The 20061-nt window shown below is 52.2% G+C and overlaps 1 protein-coding gene across 1 annotated transcript in view; it reads left to right on the forward strand.

Moving 5' to 3' along the window:
- The window catches only part of ASTN2 (astrotactin 2), a 354822-nt gene that overhangs the window by 256235 nt on the left and 78526 nt on the right, over window positions 1-20061 (forward strand). Inside the window, exons 18-19 of the mRNA XM_040606571.1 lie at window positions 8246-8379; window positions 9537-9685. Of these exons, the coding sequence (XP_040462505.1) occupies window positions 8246-8379; window positions 9537-9685 (283 nt within the window). The remainder of the gene's footprint in view (window positions 1-8245; window positions 8380-9536; window positions 9686-20061) is intronic.

A 20061-nucleotide genomic window follows, 5' to 3' on the forward strand; every position in this document is an offset into this window, starting at 1 on the left:
GCAGCTGGCTAGGCCCAACAGCAAAGAGCTTCTATCTGTTGTGGGGCTTTCTGCTGGCAAAATGCCCCCGACACCTCGAGAGCAGGGTGCTGTTGGGTGCATGTGATGGGGAGAGAAGAGAGACGTGGTGACCCTGGCTGTTTTCCCTCTAGTGAACATCCTGGACCCAAAGGAGAGGAGAGCCACATGTCACCCCAGCGAGAGTGCCAGACTGTCATGGTCTTCCTCCTCCACCATCAGAATATTCCTGCCTGCCCTCAGCCTATGGGATGGGAAACATACCTCTTAGTGCCCAGCATAGCCCTGGAGTCCACTAAGGCATGGACTGAGAGAGCGAGACCCCACGTTTGCATGTTCTGCAAACCTCCACGCCTCCTGGCTGGGCTGCAGGCAGCCAACCCTGAGAGGCACCGGGAGGAGCTGGGTTTGCCCTGCTTCCCCCATCCCTCCCACTGCCAGCACTGGCCCGGGGAGTGGCACTGAGACCTGGAAGAGTCGGTGCACTCAGGAGCACCTTTGACAGGGATGGCTGGAGCCACAGGGCAGCCATGGCCAGCAGTGGGGAGGAAAGGGGCAGGCAGTGTGGTCCCCTCCTGTTTGTTGTCTGTTCCTTTCCCCCCAAAAAGCCCGAAATGAACACAAAAGCCACTCCCGCAGAGCAGCTTGGCCAGCTGCAGAAGTGCTTAGAGGGTGGTGTGGTGAGAGAGGTGCAGGGAAGGGGAGCAGGAGAGATCAGTCTCGCCCCTGGTGGGAAATGGACTCAAACCCCTGTTGTTTGTATTTAAGGAGACAAATGGACCTGAAGCATGGATTTTTAGAAGACCCCTAGGACCTTGATTTAATTCAAAAATCGAGTAATCTCAGCATTTTCCTGCAGCAACAACCTCACAGCACATGCAACCCAGCCCACGGCATAGCGGTGTGCTGGGGGGCACGTCCCTGCTCTGCTGGCCCCGTCAGCCCCCGCAGGAGCTGCCGCGTGGCTGGGACCCTGGCAGCACTTTCAGCCAGAGCTGCTTCGCTGCCTGTGCGTGGACCCCAGTGTGCTCGTGCCAGCAGTGCCTGCGTGCCGGAGGCCTGCAGAGCCCCTGCGGCCTCACCGGCTGGGACGGCAGCTCTCGAGGCTGGAGCAAAATTCCCCGTCACTCCTACCCACCCCTTGCCTGTGAGCACCTGCTGGCCCCAAGGGGCCATCTATTGCTGTGCAGAACATGGCCACCGCTGACCACTGCAGTGTCCCCAGGGTGGCCTTGGCCAGGGTGCTGGGAGTGAGGACCAGGGGAGCTGCAGGCAGTGAGCTTGTGTCCCAGCGGAGTGCTGTGCCGGCTCCAGCGACCACTCGAGCCTGGCCATGTGGGCAGCTGAGTTATCATGGACCAGGAGGCAAGCAGGAGCAAAGAGAGGAGAAAGCATTTCTTTCACCCATCCCATCCTTCATCCTTCAAACCACCTACCCTCAGCTCTCTCTGAAGATGCAGGATGGAGCATGTGTCCTTCCTCCCCCCAGAGCAGGCTGGCTGCTTGCACAGATGATGACAAAGTGGCGGTGGCAATTTCTGAGGGAGCTGCACAAGCTGGTGTCTCTTTTCCTCCTGGGCCCAGCTGATCTCCATGCCCTTGCAGCTCACTTTCTCCAATAGCTGTATTTCAGCAGAAGTACAAAGTTTAGCCAGTTTTGAAGTCTTCCGTTGGTGATCCTTGCTCAGGTCTCGGGGTCAAGGTTGTCTTGCATTCGTTGTTGTAAGGCACAGTGTGATGGAGCCATGCCCTGGAGCCCTTCTATACATTTATACCACCCCTGCATTACCGGGATGGATGGTCTAAAGGGCCCACAACGGGGTGAATCACATCCCTCGTACCTCCAGTGCCATCCATCCGTCAGGGCAGCCCACCTGAGCCAGCCCTGGTTTGTGCAGACTGGGCACACCATTGTGGCTCCCCAGCCCCTGGGCATGGAGCTGAAGTGGCCAAGTGTATCACTGGTGCTGTGACCCCCTGGTTTGGTGTTGACATTGCCCTCAAAGGGCAGGGTAGATGGAAAAGAACACACCTGAGAAATACAGGATCTTGGTGCTGGTGCCTCGAGACCCCGTGCTCCTGCAGCATGAGATCGCCTTGGTGGGCAACGTCCGGGCTCTGCTGCTGGCTTTGAAGTTGTGAGCGTGCCTGGAGAGGAGCCCCTGACTCTGCTGGGTGAACATTGTCCATGCTGCCGTCCGGGTTCAGCCCATCAGGGAAGCAAACCGCAGTCAGTAGAGACCAGAGATGTGCCTGGAGGAGATCAGTCCTAGGAGTGAGCAGGACTTTGAGAAACGTGAGCCTGAGGAGGAGGGACAGGGGGATTGAGGCAGAGGCTGGAGAAGCCAAGCTGGGGCTCCTTTCTCGGGGAAGAGTTTGGCCGTACCCCTTGAACCCCACTCTGAAGGCTGGATATCTGGGCCCTTCCCATAGCCCTGTGTCTCAGGGCTGGTTCTCCTGGTGTCCCCTGCCCATCTGGGCCCGGCAGGAGGAGGGTGAAGTTTTGCAGGGTGCTGTGGAGACAGGGTAAAAGGTGTCGGCGAGGCCATGGGCTCACTCTGGCCCCCATACAGCACCCGATGGCAGAGCTGCTGGAGGACCACAATCCTCCCTGCGCCTACACAGCTTCCCCGGAGCAGCCTCTGAAGGTGGAGAGCCAGTGCCAGGGATTTGTTTTTCCACTGCCAAAACTGAAAGTGAGCCAGGGCGAACGGGGACAGCATTTGTATTGTTGAGGTGAATTTTTTTGTTTTGGTCTGGGGTGTGTGGGTGGGTTTATTTGGTTTTGCTTTGTTTTAATATCTGCTAATTGGCCCTTGTCCTCCTCCTTGCGCACTTGAGCATCCTGCTGCAGCTTGAGCCCACATCCGACTCGCCTTACCAGGGGAAGAATAGCTGCATTGTAACCGCCCCACCGTGTTATAATGGGGAGCTTTGTAGCCGAAGTGTGAAAGCAGAGCCGGTTCCCCAGGACAGGACTCTCGCTGCAGTGCAAAGGCTTTTATTTCCCCTGCTGCCAGGTTTTACAGTGTCCTCTGCTGCTCCCTCGGATCCCATAAATAACACAAACCAGGATGCTGCCCACCCTGGGTCCCTTCCAGCACCCTGACCTTTCCGGCAAACCGCTGATGTGCCTTCCCAGGATGAAGTGCTGGTGATCCTGCTCCCCAGGGACAGGCAGCCGGAGGCAGGGAGGGTGTGAGCAGCACAAGATGAGATCACCTGCCAACAGCAGTAGGGAAACTTCATCCTCCTTTGCTGTGAACCTGGAGCAGACTTTCAGACGCGAACTGCATGATCCTGGAAAGAGTCTCTGGCCTGGGAAATCCTTAGTTTTCCTCCCTTTTTTGGTCTCTCTTTTTTTTTTTTTTTTTTTGCTTTTTCCTTTTTTTCTCCCCCCCCCCTTCTTCTCCCCTCTCCTCCTAGAGACGTCTAGACTAAGGAGCAGTGTTCATCTTCTATGAACAGCACTGAGCATGACTGTAAGGGCATGGAAAGCTTTTCCTCTAGCCACCCTTATCATCATGATGGCATCCTGTTCAGCCTGGGAAATCCCTGCTGGAGCCTGCCTCGCATACTCTTTCCCTTGATGAACAGTCAGTATTGCTGTCTACAGACTGCGTGGAGCATGGCAGTGTCCAGGAGCTCCAGGCAATGGCACTCTTGTGGCAGGCACTGTATGGGGTGGCAGTGCTGGGTGACTGGATTTGCTGGTAAGCAGAACAGGACTGCGCCACGCCAAGCAGCCCTCTGCCTCCTCCGCTGGCACCTGCCTGCGCATGAGGGAAGGTGGTGGTGGTGGTGTGCAGGCACCATCTCCATCCCACAAATAGGAAGGGACAGAATGTCTGTGTTGGCTGCTCTATCCCTGGACAAGGGACTGAGTGTGTCCACTGGCATGACCCAACCTGCTTCCACTCTTCTTGCTTTCCTTCTGCATTGAGAAGAACAATAACAAACAAGCAAGCAAAGACCAGGGAAACCAGTACAAGACCCCAAATGTACCAAACTTCCAGCTTCTAGATCACCTTCACTATCTCTGGCGCATCTCTGTCCGTGCTCATCTGTGGTTGGTATTTTTATCTCCCTGTATTTCCTTTTTAATTTTTCGAGAAACTGAGGTGTGCATAGCAACTACAAAGAAACCTAGACTCAAAGAAACAATTGAGCCAGATTTTTGTATCCCTGTCAGCCATGGAAAAGACCAGATATTCACAAATAAGCACCCGACACGTGCCTTTTCCCGGATCCCATCTGGAAACACCAGCCCCTGTGGTGCGTGCTGAGTCCTGCAAATGCTGATCTGAAAGGTTCCTTCATGTCCTATAATTTACCTCTCCGGGGATGTCAACAGAAAACCTACGGTTAGAAATAACTTAATGCTTCTCCCTCCATCAGCCAGGTCTAACAGAGGACAAAGGAAATGTTCTTCAATATTCTGTTGCAGAGTGTCTAAGCCATAAAATGGGACCAAATGGCCTCCCCCTGAGCACAAATAACAACAGGAGAAAGATCCATATGCAATCAACTGTAGGATAAATGTGCTTAGCTGATCATTCGTTTCCCTAATATTTTTTTTATGAATAGGCTTAACTTATGGTAAGATGGGACTTTATGGTCCTGTAAGTCTTGCTCGTGTCAAAACAAATGAACTAGCCATCCTATGGGGGAACTATCAATCCAATATATGTGTGTGTATGGGTGTGGGGAGTCAGACCTATTATACCTTTAAGAGCAAATTAGATGCTGTTCCTATGATTCATAATGCTATATGTCTAATGGCATGACTCGTCATCTAGAAAATAAACGTTTTGAGCCAGTTTCTCATCTCATAAATTTCCCCTCTGGCACTGAAGGACATAAACTAAATGGGCTGACTCACAGGGAAACAATACAATTTGGATACTTTTAAATGAAAGATAAAATTGCCTTAGGGCACAGAGGGGCGTTGAGATCCTGGGGAATGGTTGGCAAGCACAGGACGGCACATCGGGGGCCACTCTACCGTCTCCAGGAGGCAAGGCTGCTCCTGGGGAGCCTTTCATGCTTGAAGACCCTGTTGGGTTTCCCCAGCTCGCTAGCTTGGTGTAAACACCACAGTGAAACATCCGATGTGGAGATGATCATGTTGGAGATGGTCATCTTGTTGTACGTGTTGTCTCCTGGCAGGGAGGAGAGCACTTGCTGCACATTCCAAGCATGGCATCAGGAAAGGACACGAGATGTGGAGGTGCCCACTCCACGGCAGGAGGGGAAGGTGGTCCTTAGCCACTAGACCAGGGAAGTCCCTGTGCATTCCCACCTGAAGCTCTCCCAAAGGCTGCAGCTGCCCATGGGATGGGTCTTGGCACCTTTGCTGCATCCTTTGTCCATTACTCTTGGTCTTCCCTTGCCACTGGGCTCCTGGTTTGGGTGGCAGCTGCCATTCCCCTGGGTTTGTGTGAGCAGTCCCATAGCTCCCAGGCTATGCTGTCGGAAGGAGAAAGGGAAGAAGAGGTTTTCACGTGGTTGCCACGGGTGGAGGAGCCTGCATTGTGCCTTTGGGGCTGGGCTGGTTAAAGCTATCACCGTTGCAGAGAAGGGGACTTCAACTGCCGATCTCTGCCAGGACCTGAGAGCAGCCTCTGCCGTTGCAGCTGGAGCCTGGGGCAGGCTGGGGGAGCCGAGGGAAGGAAGGGTGGGCTCTGTGTGAGCTACAGCAAAAGCTGTACCTGGCTTCTGGGCTGGGAGGACCGCAGAGTCCTCAAAGCTCACAGAGACCATCCATTTGTCCTGTAGTTTCTGTGGATCAATTGACTGTCCCCACGGAGGGTTTAGGGCCTCTTAAAGTGATGGTGAACATCTTTGTGTGGGGAGCATCATCCCTTCTTCTGCATGATCTTACCTGTTTCCTTGTCATCAGTTTGCTCTTGCCACTTCCCCACTCTCTGACACACACTCCCTGGCACCGAGGGCAAAATCCTGGAAACCTCTGGCTCGAAATCCCACTGGAAAGCAAGAGAAGGTGAGTCCTGGAGGGAGGCAGTGGCCAGCACTGGGGGCTGACCATGCTAACCCAGTTAGTGCGCGTAGGTGTGCTCACCTTAATGAGTGCAATTGAAGGACGCATCGATTAGCTAACCTCGTTTGTGTGAAGGCTGACACAAGGCAGATGACGGCTGGCTACCTGCAGGATCTAATTAAAATGTATGTGAGGCTGGGCAGGCAGAGCAGAGGGGATTGCTCATCCAGCCTTGCGCTCACCAGCAGAAAAAAGAAAATAAAAGGAAGGAATTGACTATTGGATTTGGCTAAAGGGCATGGATGGGGTGGGTGGGATTTCTTCCCTGCATTGGGGATGTGCAGGGAGCAGCTGGGTTAGGGGCCAGGGAGGGAGCATGCAGAGCAGCGGTTGTCAGGGCTGGGGAAGGGTGACAGTGGGGCAGTGCTGTCTGGGTGACAGTGCAGCTCTTCCAGGGATCACCCGACATCTGTCTTTGCCCGCAGTGCATGTCTGTGCACACATGTACCTACAACATACATATTTATCCTGCTTCCTAGGGAGAGAACATGCCTCCTCATCCTTCTATGCACATCATTTTCTGTTTCTATCCTGCACAGCCCTTCCGCTCCTCTCTGTCTTCCCTGCTCTTCGTTGCTTGCAATGCCCTTTCCAGCCCAGTGCTTCAATTACATTCTAAACAACAAGTAAAATAACGTCACATTTTCTCTCTTTCTCATGTTTTTTCCTTCCTTTTTTTTTTTTTTTTTTTTTTTTTTTGTCTGGAACAGTCCCATTTTGTAAATGCCTGGAAGCAGAAAATGTTTCAGACATGAGAGCCTCGAGGCGCCTTGTTAAAGGTGCTCGGGGTGTTTGGGGGGAGTGACAAAACCCCGGACAATGGGAGCCCTGACGTCAGGCTCTATTTATACCTCCTCTTTTCAGAAACCTCCCCGGGATGGCGCTTTTCCTAGAGTTTTCTGCTAAATGCCGCAGCTGCTGGAGCCATCTCTGTCCTCAAAGGGCACGTTTTTATCTTTAAGGCGTAACCTGGCAGTGCGGGCAGTATCACCCGGGCCAGGCTTCCGCAGGCAGCTTGGAAAGGGTGGAATAGTGCTGCTTCGAGCTGGGCTGTGCAGGGGCTGGTAGCGAGGCTGCTGCACATGCATGAGGACCCATGAAGGATTTTCAAGCCTGAAATGTACCTTTTAAAAGGTCAAAAGCATTACAAGGACGTTTGTTTTGGTGGACGAAGTTTTGGTGTTACGATTATTCTAGCAGGGTGTGTGGCTGCGCAGCGTTGGGTTGAATATTGGCCGGGTGTGTGCAGGGTAAGATGCTGTCTTCCAGGCTGGAGGTTTGATTAGGTGTGACAGGCAAAGGGTGGTGTGAGAAACCATGGTAAATCCACGCGGTCCGAACTACAGCAGGGTACAGAGGAAGGGGCGCCCTGTCCTGCAGCGTGGGGACCAACGTCGAGCACCCCAAGCTGCAGGACGAGCACAGGGAAGATAGCACAAGGTGAGACCTTGAAGGCTTTGGGAATTCAAAGTGTTTCAGTCTCATACCCCAGCAGATGAATGGGTGTCTTTCTGGGGATGCATTGGCACCATTAGGAGCGGTCGGGAGGGCTCCTGGTCAGGCTGGGGACACTGCCCGGCTGGGGAACACCCTGCAAGCATTTTACAGGATTGTATTCTTCCAGATACTGCTCTTCTGCTTCTGAGTATTCCTTATGCAAGTGAATAAAGCAGCAGTTTGCTTGCAGGAGTGCAGCTTACATGAATAATGAACCCATGAGAAGGATGGGAGCGGTCTGTGTTGTTGGGGATGAAGGAATTAATTCTTAGTAGGGACAAAACCAGCTGTGGGATGGGCATGTGGAAGGGTTTCACTGTGCACAGCAGCAGTGTGAGGGTGCTCTGTATGCTGTCCAGTGTCACAGGCTTATGTTTGTGTGTCTTCAGGCAGCTGGCCTCCGTCACAGGAGAGCCCTTTTGCAGGATCGTGCAGACCCTCCCCATCCCCATGCCAAAGGCAGCACCCAGGGGTGAACCAGCATCACTCCGCAGTGAGAGCTAAAGCACCGGGAGGTGAAGGGACTTGCCCAGGGCCATGCAGAGCTGGGGCGACCCCCCATGTTCCCTGATCCCGCACCCCTGACGCTCAGCACCATGTGGCCGAGCCACTGGCCGGGTTTCACCGAGTCTTTAGCACATGTGTTCATGCTTTTTGTTCTCATGTCAGGCTTTCAAGGGAGCCCTGATGAGCTCATACTGGTGCTCGGGGAAAGGCGATGTTATCGAAGACTGGTGCAGGTGTGACCTCAACGCCTTCGATGAGAATGGACTCCCGAACTGCAGCCCTCTCCCTCCACCTGTGTACGTATCGGTGCGAGCCCCTCCCGCAGGTCACGGCCCCAGCCCCCAGCCCCTTTCCTGCAGGCTCAGGCCATGGGCATCTCCTTCCTCTCATCTTCAAGCCCCGGGGCCACAGTCCAGCACTCCTCACTGTGTGACTGATGCCTTTAGGATATCCTGGCTCCGGCTGTGGCCCTGGAAGGTTTCCTTATAGATTTTCATCACCTGATTAGCAGGGGTTGTAGAATGGGATTTCAAATGCTGAAAGAAATGGAATTACGGTGCAATTCATTGTGGCTTGTCAGAACAAGAGCAAATCAGGAGCAAACTGATGGGTAATTAGCTGAGAAGGCAGGAAGACTGGCTCCAGTGAGCCACAAGGAGCAGAACACCTTCTTAGCGAGCCAATATCCTTGGAAGGGATTTGTTTCCCATCCCAAGTTCAACAAAGACACTCATATGTTTGGAACCAGACCCTTCATAGCCCCATACTTTGTATTGTCATTTATCCGAGCGCAAAGAGAGCTGACACCTTTGCACCAGCATGGCCAGCAGCACAAAGTTGCTCTGCCTTCACACCTACCCTCATCATCCCTGACCCAGGCAGGACTCCTGCACAGCTGCCCCTGCTTTGGCTGTCGCTCACACCCATCAGAGGCTTGCCCGTTTGCAGCTGGGTAAATTCACAGCCACAGCTGCCCCTTCGCTCCCTCCCACCCGCCTTTGCCTTTGCTCACTGGTGATGCAGACTAGACCCTCCCCCTCCTGCAGATTCAGCCCAGCTGGGTTGCGTAAAGGTTAAGCTGGATCCTCCTCTTCCTTTTGTGTTCCTGGGCAGCTAGTCCTTGGGTCCTTCTGGGGCTGCTGAAGCTTAGTAGTTCTCCCAGGAGATGAAGGTTCCTTTAGATAGAGTGTTTGGGTTCCTGTGGTTGCATGACCTGGGCTTTACCAGGAACACTGGGAGGTAAGGACATGTTCTGCAGTAGGCTGGACCTAACTGATCTTCAACTGGAAGTTGTTGTGCACTTACCTGCTGCTTTCCCCTTGTGCTGTCTGTCTTTGTGGGTCTGTGTGCACGTCCCTGTGTCTAAGCGTGAGCTGTGCTGCTTGTAGAGGGGGGTTCCTCCCCAGAAGGAGAGCTGATGTCTAATTTGGTTTCTTTCCTGTCTCCTGCCCAGCCTGCGGCTCTCCCCCAACGTGGAGCCCTCCAGCACCGTGGTCTCCCTGGAGTGGCTGGACGTGCAGCCTGCCATTGGGACGAAGGTGTCCGACTATGTTCTGCAGCACAAGAAGGTGGATGAGTACACAGACACGGACCTCTACACAGGTGGGTGCAACTGCTGAGGGCAAGTTCTCCTTGGTGCAAAGTGTGCGCGGTGATGTGTCCTGTGCTCTGCCTGGCTGGGAGCTGCTGCTGTTGTGGAGAATGATGCATAAAGCCAAGGTGTTGTATGAGGTATCAAAACTGCTTTGTTCAGGAGAGGTTTCTGAAGGCTTCTGCGGACACGGGTGTTTAAGTGGAAGGAGAAATGCAAAAATGCAGTGTGGCAGGAAGAAATTATTTGCCTTTTTTGGGTAGGAGAACCGTGAGTTGAAGTTTCTGACTGAAGTGACTGTTTGACCTGATTAGTCTGAAATGCTGCAGGATGGTGGGTGTGGGAGGAAGTTCAGCCCTCAACAACTTGAGGGCTTTACTGCGCAGTTCCAGTGAGTACTGCATTACCTGCCAGCCTTTGAAAGGACACTTCTAAATTGCTTTGTGCACCTATTGAAGTGACTTAAGTCTATGGTATTGAGGGAGATCATTTAAGCAGCATAAAACTTCTCTAGAGGAGCCTGAAACTCTCCCGAGTTGGGGTTTGGTTCCCAGCTCAGGCTTGGGCTGAGTGCTCTGTGCTTTGCAAAGGCTTTGTCAGCAATTTAAGCCATGCTCCAGGAGCTGCTGGGCAAGGTGTAGGGATGTGAAGGATGGGATTTGATTTGGGTGCATCAATGATGTATTTCAGAAAATAGCACTGGAGACCTTGAGTGATGCTACTGCTGCATGGAAAGCCAGGCAAAGCCTCATACTGGCTTTTGCTTGAGGATTTTGGATGTAGTTTAAGAAGCTCATGTTGTGTGTCAGGGGCAGCCAGTGTTGTTGACCAGAGCAAAGGTTTAGCTTTGTGTGAAGGCTCCTTCCCCCAGGTGCTGGCAATATCTAATTTCAGCTGTCTCTAGGTAAGGAAACATAGGAATAAGGTTTCTACCCACCATTGGAGCAAAGCTCTGCAGCTGCTACTGCTTTGGGTGATTAAAACCCTCATTTGTTCTGAGGTGGAGTGTGGTCAGCTTATGCAAAGCATGTGTGTTCTGGGCTGCTGCAAGGACAAGGAGCCGGGCTGAGGGTAGGGACAGGGCTGGCACTGCAGGGGACCTCGCTGCTCCCCTGCTGCCTGGGCATCCTGGTGAGACATGTCTGTGTGTCCCTGTTGGAAGGCCATCTCAGGAAGATCATTCAGAGCTGGATCGGGAGTTGCACGCAGGCAGTTGTTAGATCTTGGTTGAAAGCTTTCTTAGCTTGTGGTGGTGGCTTTTTCTTCTCCTCGCTAATTTAAGACCCCCTGAGCCAAGCCCTCTGCTCCCATGAGCTGCCACAAAGCAAACTGCTCCACCTCACAGCCACAGGGAAGTTTTTGCCCTTAAAAATTTTGTCCTACACGAGCTGCACTTTTCCTGCTGGAGAGAGCCAGAGACCTACATCCTGGGGGGACCTGGCTGTTTGTGGAGACCCCTGTGAGAAGGAGGTCTGGTTCCTGGCTCGTACAACAGTCCTGTCCCTCAGGAGCTTTCTCCTATACCTTGCCAGCATCCACTTCCAGAGCTGCCTGATGTGGCCATGGCCCCTGGGTTATGTTTCTAGTTTCCCGGCATGGAAGAAGGCTTGTTCTTTATCTTGGAGGGGCACCCTCCAGTAATGGAGAAGGAAAACAAGCCACCAAAGGAGGGGCTTTGTTTTGGATGGGGATTCCAGATTGCTCACACATCAGTCAGGTGAGGCCAGACTGGGGAAACATGGGGTTTCTCCTTTGAAGTGGCTGGATCTTTGCCTGGCAGCCAGAGTAGGAAATACAGATTATTATTATTATTTTCCTTTTATGACTGCCATGTGTTTGACAGGTGATTGAATTCATTGTGGGGAGCTGCCCTCCCTTCTCCCTGCTCTGGGGGACTGTTTGGGACAGAATGACCCCATTAACAATTAAAGAGAAAAGCCAATCCTAAACCTTTCCCTTTTTTCTATGCTGTTTATAACCAAACAACATTCCTGCCTTCGTTCCTTTCTTACCCTACAGGCCTCTAATGCCAGATGACTTGATTCTTGCAAATGCCTTGCATAGGTACAGAGATGCTGATTGCTGCATCTCTCTAAGGCTTTGCTTGGTACCATGCTTCACCCAGCCAAAAATCCTACCACGGGTGTCCCCTCACCACCATCGCCCACCCATGGTGCTGCGCCACGTCTCCATTACATCCAAGCAGCATCCACAAAAACATTCATTCAGCCCTGGGAGGGATGTGTGCAGGATATGAATTTTGGGTGGCTTTTGATGGGTATTGGCAGGTCTTCCTTCCTCATCAGTCTCCTGGCAGGTAAGAGCAGGCTGCTGCCAGTGCTGGAGGTGCACCATGGGTGCTTGCAGAGTGTGGCACTACTGGGCTGGGAAGGTCCTGCAAGGTTGGAGGGCTCTGGAGCCTGCTGCCATTCATCCCTTGGGTCTCTTGAGTTTAAATGTATGGGTTATTTGTGCTTGTAGGGGGAAGTTTAGTTTTATTGCAGTTTTAGCCATTTCTTGTTGGAATTTCTGGTGCTGGACTGGGGCTAGAGCTGTTCCAACCGGCTCTTCAGCCCCATGACAAGCTAGGTGGTACCTGGCCCCTGCCTTCCTCCTGCCCCCACGAAAGCCTCCAGTCTCTCCCCATTGCAAAACTCCTTGACTGCCTCCTTGCTTTGCAACCGGAAGATGTAGCTTTTCCCTTGAGCCAGAGAATATTTGCTCCTCTTCTTGGAGCAGAGTCGGGAGAGAGTTTTGAGGCTGGTCTGGTGTGCATCCCTTCTGCTCCCTGCCGGGCTCTGTGCGGGGTGGTGATGCTGCGGCATGGGGCAGGAGGAGCCAGGAGCTCACATGGGGCAGCTGCCCCTGGCCGTATGTGCTTTTTAAAGAGGCTTATTACTGGTGCTTAGAAAAACATAGCCTTTGGACCATCTGAGGCTAATAGGAGGTGAACTTGTGTGCGAAACAAACCATGCTTTCAACACCAGCGCGTGGGGAGCGAGCGGCTCTCCACTCGGGAGCCAGCGGAGAAGACGGAGAGCAATTACATCCCAAACTGTTTATTAAAACTTGTGGAAATTACTCATAACTCCATGTGTGCGACGGCTTTGTAGTTGAGTGATGCTCTTTGTTTGAACATGGGGCTCTCGAAGAGGGTGCAAGCGTGTGTGTGTGTGCATGGCCGAGCCCGCCAGCGCATTATGTCATGGACGAAGCAGGCGCTGCACTTGAGAGAGGGAGAGGGAGAAATGTGTTTTACAGGGTGAGGTACAAACTGAAATGGCTGTGAACATCTGGAACTGATATTAGGCTTGGAAAATGTTTTCTGTCACTCCAACACTCCTCTAGAGGAAGGTTTCTGAAGTTAAGAAGCTCCAAAGGGGATGCGGGGGAGGGACAAGGGGATAACATGACCGTGGCGCAAAGTGCTTTTTATGTCTTGGTTCTGGTTGCCGTAGCCAGGCCGTGTCCCTGCCTGTGCCGGGTGGGGGACCTGGGGTATTGCTGTTGCTGGTTGTGGTGGCCCTGGCTCAGCAGGTCCCCTGGCTGAGCTGCGCCCTGCATCCTGAGATGGTCCTGCATGGGGAGCGCTGCGCCCTCCAGCCCGTGATGGGTGGAAGGACAGAAGGCTCCTTGCCCTGGTAGGGTTAGGAACCGAGGAGCTGAGGTGGGTGGCCTCTTCCAAAAAAGGAAGGGTGAGATCCTCAGGTGGGGACAAGCAGACCTGTACCTGGTTTAAAACCACCTGGACCATCTCTGGGGCCCACTTGGGAGGTCAGACCCACCTGCGGCCAGGTGCAGGTTGGGGTGGCATCTGTGAGCATGCAAAGTGCAAGGTTTGAAAGTAAAAAAAGTGTTTTGAATGTGTTTGTAGAATGCACACAGCAGGGCTGGGGATGGCTGGAGGAGAATGAGGGGCTAGACTTTCACTGTGCGGTGGATGGGGTCTGTGGGCTTGGCAGGGGACTGTGTTGCTCCTGGGGTGGTAGCCGTGTGGCTGCTGCAATGCTTTCTAGCTCTGAGAGCTCCTCAGTCCTTTTCTCACTGTTCTTCTCCCTGGTGCAGTTTTCTTCCCCTCATGCCCACGTCTCTGTTTGCTGCTGGGTCTCTGAGCACACATCTGTAGGGAGCTTGGGGGTGGCTGCCACTGCCCTGGCACAGGATGGGGGTGGGCCTGGGGAGGTGGCGATTTGAGTGTGTGAGCTGTGAGAATATCTCAAAGTACTTTGCTGGTGATAAGTCAGACCTTGCACGCTCTGGGGTAGGAGTGAGCTCTCCCTTGCTGTGCAGACAAGGGGGGAAAAAAAACCAAGATGGAGATAAAATGCCTTCCCTGAGGGAACAAGAGCTGGGCAATGAGTTAACCTCAACACAAGACCCTTGGCATCGAATAGTACTCACCTCCGAGGGCAGAGAGGGGTACAGGTCCTGGATGCCCCCAGCTTTGTACCCTGCCCTGCAGTGGCTCCTCTGTCAGGACCCACAAGCTGATGGTGGCACCACCTTGCACCTCCCAGTAGTTCCCCACCACCAGGGTGGTCAGCCCTGTACCCGAGCAAAGCACATGCAATAGCTGCGCTCTGTGAGCGTGAAGCCATCTCCTCCTGCTTGCGCTTCAGTATCAACGTGGGTAGAACTGGGAAGGTGCAGAGAAACGAAGTGTCACTTACTGTCACTATGGTTGAGGGTGACGGTGTGAATGTGACGCTGCCACAACATGCCACTTGCTCTGTGTTGCTGCTAGCAGATCACGAACGGATTGTGAGGATCTATCTGCCTCCCAGCCCATCATCCTCTGCCCTGTTCTGCGTGGTTTCCTTCCCTTTCTGTGGTACTGCTCCTACACCTTGGTGTGTGTCAACAGCTGGGTCAGTGTCGCTGAGGCTATTGTAGGGTATTAGCTGAAAAAAGTGCACAAGAAAAGCACACTGCTCATCTGACTTTATACAGCAGTGCTGCGGTTGGTCACGAGATGCCATGTCCCAGAAAGACGGGTGAGCTCTGAGCAGAGACTCCCAAGCTTTGTTATTTCTCATGACTTTGAGGGATCCTGCCTGTTCCTGGATCTCTTTGGCTAGGCAGCGATCACGTTCGTAAGAAGTAGCTGTCATCCAGAACAGCTTGTAATCCTCAAAGAAAGGAGCACAGGCGCACAGCCTGCTGAATGAGCTTCTTGAAGATCTTGTAGATCTCTGAGCAGGAGAATGCAGATTCTGGCAGCTTGGTCGGACCCCTCTGGTATACCAGGGCCCTCTAAATACAGGGCTGTGGTGTGGAGAAGAGCTAGCAGGTTAGCTGGGGAGGTGTCTGGAGAATAAACTGGGTAGAATGGTGTACAGAAATTGAGGGTATGGTTATATAAAATCTGTGCGTGTCACTGCGCCAGTGTCACAGGCTTCTCTGGAGCAATGCTGTTCTGAGAGGAGTCTTCCAGTACATATTATGTCTATAAAAGAAAGTGAAAGAGGTCAGACCAGAAGGCTTAGCGTTTTGTACGCTTGCAAGTTGCTTTCCAAATTGAGGCAAAAGAGTATCTTATAACTTAACCCCGTTCTACAGAGCATCGTTCTGATGTGTCTGGGTGGCCGGGGCTGCACAGACATAGCTATGGCAACCATCACTTCCAGCACACCTTCTTGTGTGCAAGCTGTGCCACTGCTGTCACGCAAAAGCCAGTGATAGGCTGGAAGAACAGAGAAAACAATCTGGCCAGAACAAACCCTGTGCCTGTCGGTAAGGAGTTGGTGCAATCACCATACAACTAGGTTGCACTCCTAGTACATGCCGTAATCATCTTTAGAGTTCTGACTTCCAAACGGGCTGGGCACCAGAGGGAGTAGTAGGAGCTGACGCTGCCCTTAGAAATCTGTAGAAGCTTGAGGTCCAGCCAGGAGTTGGGTAAATACATGAACATCCAGAGTTTTAATTCATGACAATGAAGTGTGGAAGATGTTAAAGCCTGAGTGTTTAAACCAGTTGTGGCTAAAGATGCTAATGATCTGGAGTGGTATTGACTGCCTCTCTAAAGCCCTGAGGAGTCAAAGTGTGCTCTGGAGAGTGAGCTATCACACCTGTATTAATAGAGATGCCATTTTTTTGATTATTTTTCATTTGTAAGTTGGCCCAGGGTACGTAGGCTCTGCAGCTGGTGGATCATGGACAGAAACTTGGAAAAGAGACCACAGTCCCCACTGGTTGCAGGAGAGTGTTTTTTCTGCTCTCCCTACGTATGGTACCAGAGCACTGCTCAGCGCAGTGATGCTGTGGTCAGGAAGGTTAGTGCTCAGCCTGGGAGGGATAGGTGGCTCTTTCAGGGAGCATCTGCATGTTCGACTTGTGTTCAAAAGTGCTCCTTGAACATCATACCGAAGTAGAGGAGGACCTGGTGGTGATCAGGAGCTGGTGACCCGCCATTGCCGGTGTTAAACTCGCTGCTTGGTTGTCTCTGCTTGTTCTTTGGTGATCTGCCTGGTGGATCTCGGCTTGTTTCTCCGTGGGCGGGGGGTTGGCTGATCACAGCCACGGCTTGGTGAAGACTAGCTCACTTAAGTGCTGGGAGTGAAAATGCAGCAGAACTTCATCTGGGAACACCTGCGTGCGGGAGCATGGCCAGGGCAGGGCTGCTGTGTAGAAGCTGTCATAGCTGCTGCCTCTCCTGGATCTAGTGCACCAGTAAAGATGTTTTCAACACCCAGAGTGCCCTTCTTGAGTGCTGAATCCGCTTCACTTGTTAGAAAAGGGAAAGATGATTCAAAAATAAGTCTTTGAAGAAAAGGTCAAGTTTTTGGAAGCTGTTTCCTGGGTTATGTTGTGTAATAGCACCAAGCCAGTGCTTAGTTTTGGCCATCCCTCAGTGCTGTGAAGCACTGATTTCTCTCCCGCTGGGACAGCTGTAGTTATTTCCACCTACCAGTGTCATTTTTGTATCCTGGAAAGCAGAAGGGAGGTGGAGGGTTCTCAGCTCTCAGTTACGGTTGAGCCAGTTGCTGAAGTATTTCATTAATTCACATTTCCATCTGGTTGTTCCAGGTTTTTTCACTTTTATCTGCCCAGACACCTTTGGGACAGAACTGGGCATTATCTTTGCTTTTCCCCAAATCACTTAATAGGTGGAGAGCTGGGACTGTCTGCCCGTTCCCTGCTGACTGCGGAGGACGGAGGAGCCTGGATGGTGCCGTGAGTGTGTCATGCACTTTAAGAGCACAGCGTTTGCCAAGAGCTTTGTGCTGTCTGCTCAGAGCTCCCTCTCTCAAGGCAAAGGACAGCTGTAGATGCTCTCTTCTAGCAAGGAAGGCTCTGAACTTCTTACATGGCAGTTAACAAGGCCAGCCACGGAGACTTTTACTGGTCTGTAATTTTATCTTCTAGGATTAAGTTTCTCCTGATCTGGAAAAGTCAAGGCCACAAATCCATCTTGTCAAAAAACATCAAAAGCAAAGGCTGCTAACGCAGGTGGACGGATCATGGCATGTGAGTGTAGTTCAGTGGAACTTTTTCATAGAAGCCTTTATTGACTAGACAGGCTTTTCTAATCAATAAATTGTGGCTGGGATTTGGAGGGAGGCTCAGTCTGTGTTTGCAAAGCTGGTGCTTGGCAATGCAGCCCTGAGCTACTTGGAAAATTTAGTCTGTGGGACATTCACGGATGCAACACAACCCTGCTCTGGTTGGGAACTTGGGTATGCTTGCTGCACAAAGTACAGGGTCTTCCCTTTGGATAGGCTTTGAATGACACCCAGGCTGAGATTCCCTGCCAGGTTAGAATCTTCCTGGAGATTTTGCATGTTCCTCTCATTCTAGCCAAAGCCTGAGATGAGATCCTGGACGGATCTCATTTGCTTTCCAGTCCTCTGGCTGCTGTTGAGGTTTCCCATGCCTTCAGCTTTTTCAGGTGGCTGAAATACAATCCAAAATGTTAGACGGCATCCCTCTGTGCTTCTCTGGAAGGAAATACGGATAGAGAAGGGATCCAAGGAGGACAGAGGCTGCCTTGGGACAGCCTACTCTGTCCTGTTTGAAACCTCTCAGCCGCGGTGCAGGAGGGACTTTGGGGACATGGGGGTGATTCTGGGCTGTGGTCTGTCCATTGCCTGCTCTGCCCTGCCGGCACTGGGGCTGCTCTAACCCACACCGTTCCTCAGGCACGTCTGTCTTAATGGCACATGGTGGTACCAGCCCTTCATCCCTGCATCTCCCAAGATGGGCTATGTACACTGTGTGTCCTGAGGACCCCTGCCTCCTTCCCAAAGATGATGGGAGCTCCCCGTGGTGGGCAGTGGCTCAAAGTGGGGCGTATCATCTGTTCCTCACGCTGAAGCAACGTGGGGGAAGTTAAGTGAAAACAGAGGGGGATTAAACCTTGAGTCAGGGGATTTGCCAATTAAAATAGCTGCTGCTCCTGCAGTTTCATATGATACAACAGCAGGGAGAGACTCTCCTTATCTCCCCAGTGACTCCTTCCCAGTTTGTTCAGCTTGCTAGGGGTTGAGATCTGGCTCTTAGGAGTGAGGGGACAGCTGGGTCTAGGTTACATTTCATGCTGTTTAGATAGGATAAACCTTTCCTCCCTGTAATTGGGAGATTGGACTTGGAAGCTTTCTCAGATATTAATCTGGAGACCCTAGAGGGGGTCAGATTAGGTTATGGAGACATAATAGGAAATACTGCTGTGGCTAGTTTGGGTTATGGGGGATAGTGTGGATATTCTGCAGGGTTTCCCTGCTGGGTTCCCACTGATGGGGTCTGCGTGGTGGGGTCAAGGAGCGGTCTTATCTCAGCATCAGGTTGACTTGGTCTTTGCTGGGAGCAACAGCCTCTGAACTCTTTCCACCCCTGTAATCCTGCTCTTCTAGGGAACAGGACCACAATCTCTCCTTTGCTGGACAGAGGGGTGGGTGGTGCTTACCTGGGGCTGATTTGCAGAGGAAAGAGCATCACTTTTCAAATGGGCATCATGTCTCTGAGAACCCTGGGATAGAAAAAGCTTCATATTCTGAACTGGTGTTTTTTGGACCAAATAAGATCTTCCTCCCTTGCTAGCCCATGTTGTGCCAGTTGTGGAGAAGGGGTTGATAGATCCCAGCAGGCATCACTTAGACCAGTAAGCATTTAAGTGCATGCTTTCATCCGTCCCACGTGAGAGATGTATTTGAGGAAGGATGTCAGGCTGGGGCCAGTCAGAGCCTGTGAGATGAGCTTGTCCCTGTGACCCAATGAGCGTTTTGGAGCTGTCCTGATTAGGGTTGCTGCACTGAAGCAGCATCCTGAAGGGTACTGGAGGAGGGAAACCTGCCACATTTCTGCCACAGACCCATTTGGTGTGGGGGTTAATACCTCCTCCCGTTCCTGCATGCTGTGTCCTGGAGCGGCTCTGCAGCGTTGCTGGACACAAGTTCTGCTGATCCGAGCCTGGCTCCAGGCACTGGTCTGTAGCGCTCCTTCCAGCCTTCGTTTCTTTTTATTAACAGCGAGATGACAGATAGGGGATGGTCATTAATTTAATAAAGGAAGTTTCTGATCATGACTACAGAAGCAAGGTCCTGAGGTTTTTTGTGGTGGTCTGATGACTCACCGTGATGAAATAGGGTGACACTGGGATAGGAAATAGCTCACTGGAGCTCAGTGTGGCAGTGGCTCTACCTACACAGCAGCCAGGCTCACACAGTCATTCTGCCATCCCTGGCTGGGCTGTCCTTGGGCCTGGCCTCACCAATATGAGCATTATCCCCACTGAGAAGACCTGAATTTACACTCCAGAGAGACCTATGGTCCTATGCAGCTAGGTCAGTTTGCTGGCTTTAATGAAGCTCACTCTTTTTCCCTGGTGCTGGTCCTGAACTCCTGCTTGGGGTGACAGTGGAGTCAGGAATGCTGAGGGACCATGCTCTCCATCTCCCACTTCGTGGCACACTCACAAGGACAGTGAGGGCAGGAGTGCAGGTGGTAGCAGCGGGGCTGTGCTGCGAGAGGAGAGCTTGTACACAATTACAGATAATGCTTGGCTTTCCTTTATCCTCTGCTATCATCTGTGGGAATTGATAGATCTCACCTACTTCATTGTGTGGCCTGGGAAAATGGAGGTGGCTCAGCAGTAACGGCCAAAAATTGTGTGTGGACTCTAAATCCAGAAGAGCCAGTTAAGAGCAAGGGGCCTAAGTTCATGTACAGCTAATAGTTACGGTGCTTGGTGCTCTCAAGCCTCAAAAGTTCACACTTGGCTGCAGGTTATTTTCAGATCTCAATTTCCAGTTCCTCTAGAAAAAGCTTGGTGTCGTCTTGGTAGATGGAGAGTGTCAAACCCAGGTGAATGTGCCTGTCCTGCTAGGGACCAGGGACTGCGCAGGAGTGACAGTGGCCCTCAGGCATCAAAGAAGCCATTGGGTCTGCC

This window comes from Falco naumanni, chromosome 9 (assembly GCF_017639655.2).
Source record: "Falco naumanni isolate bFalNau1 chromosome 9, bFalNau1.pat, whole genome shotgun sequence".
Lineage (NCBI taxonomy): Eukaryota > Metazoa > Chordata > Aves > Falconiformes > Falconidae > Falco > Falco naumanni.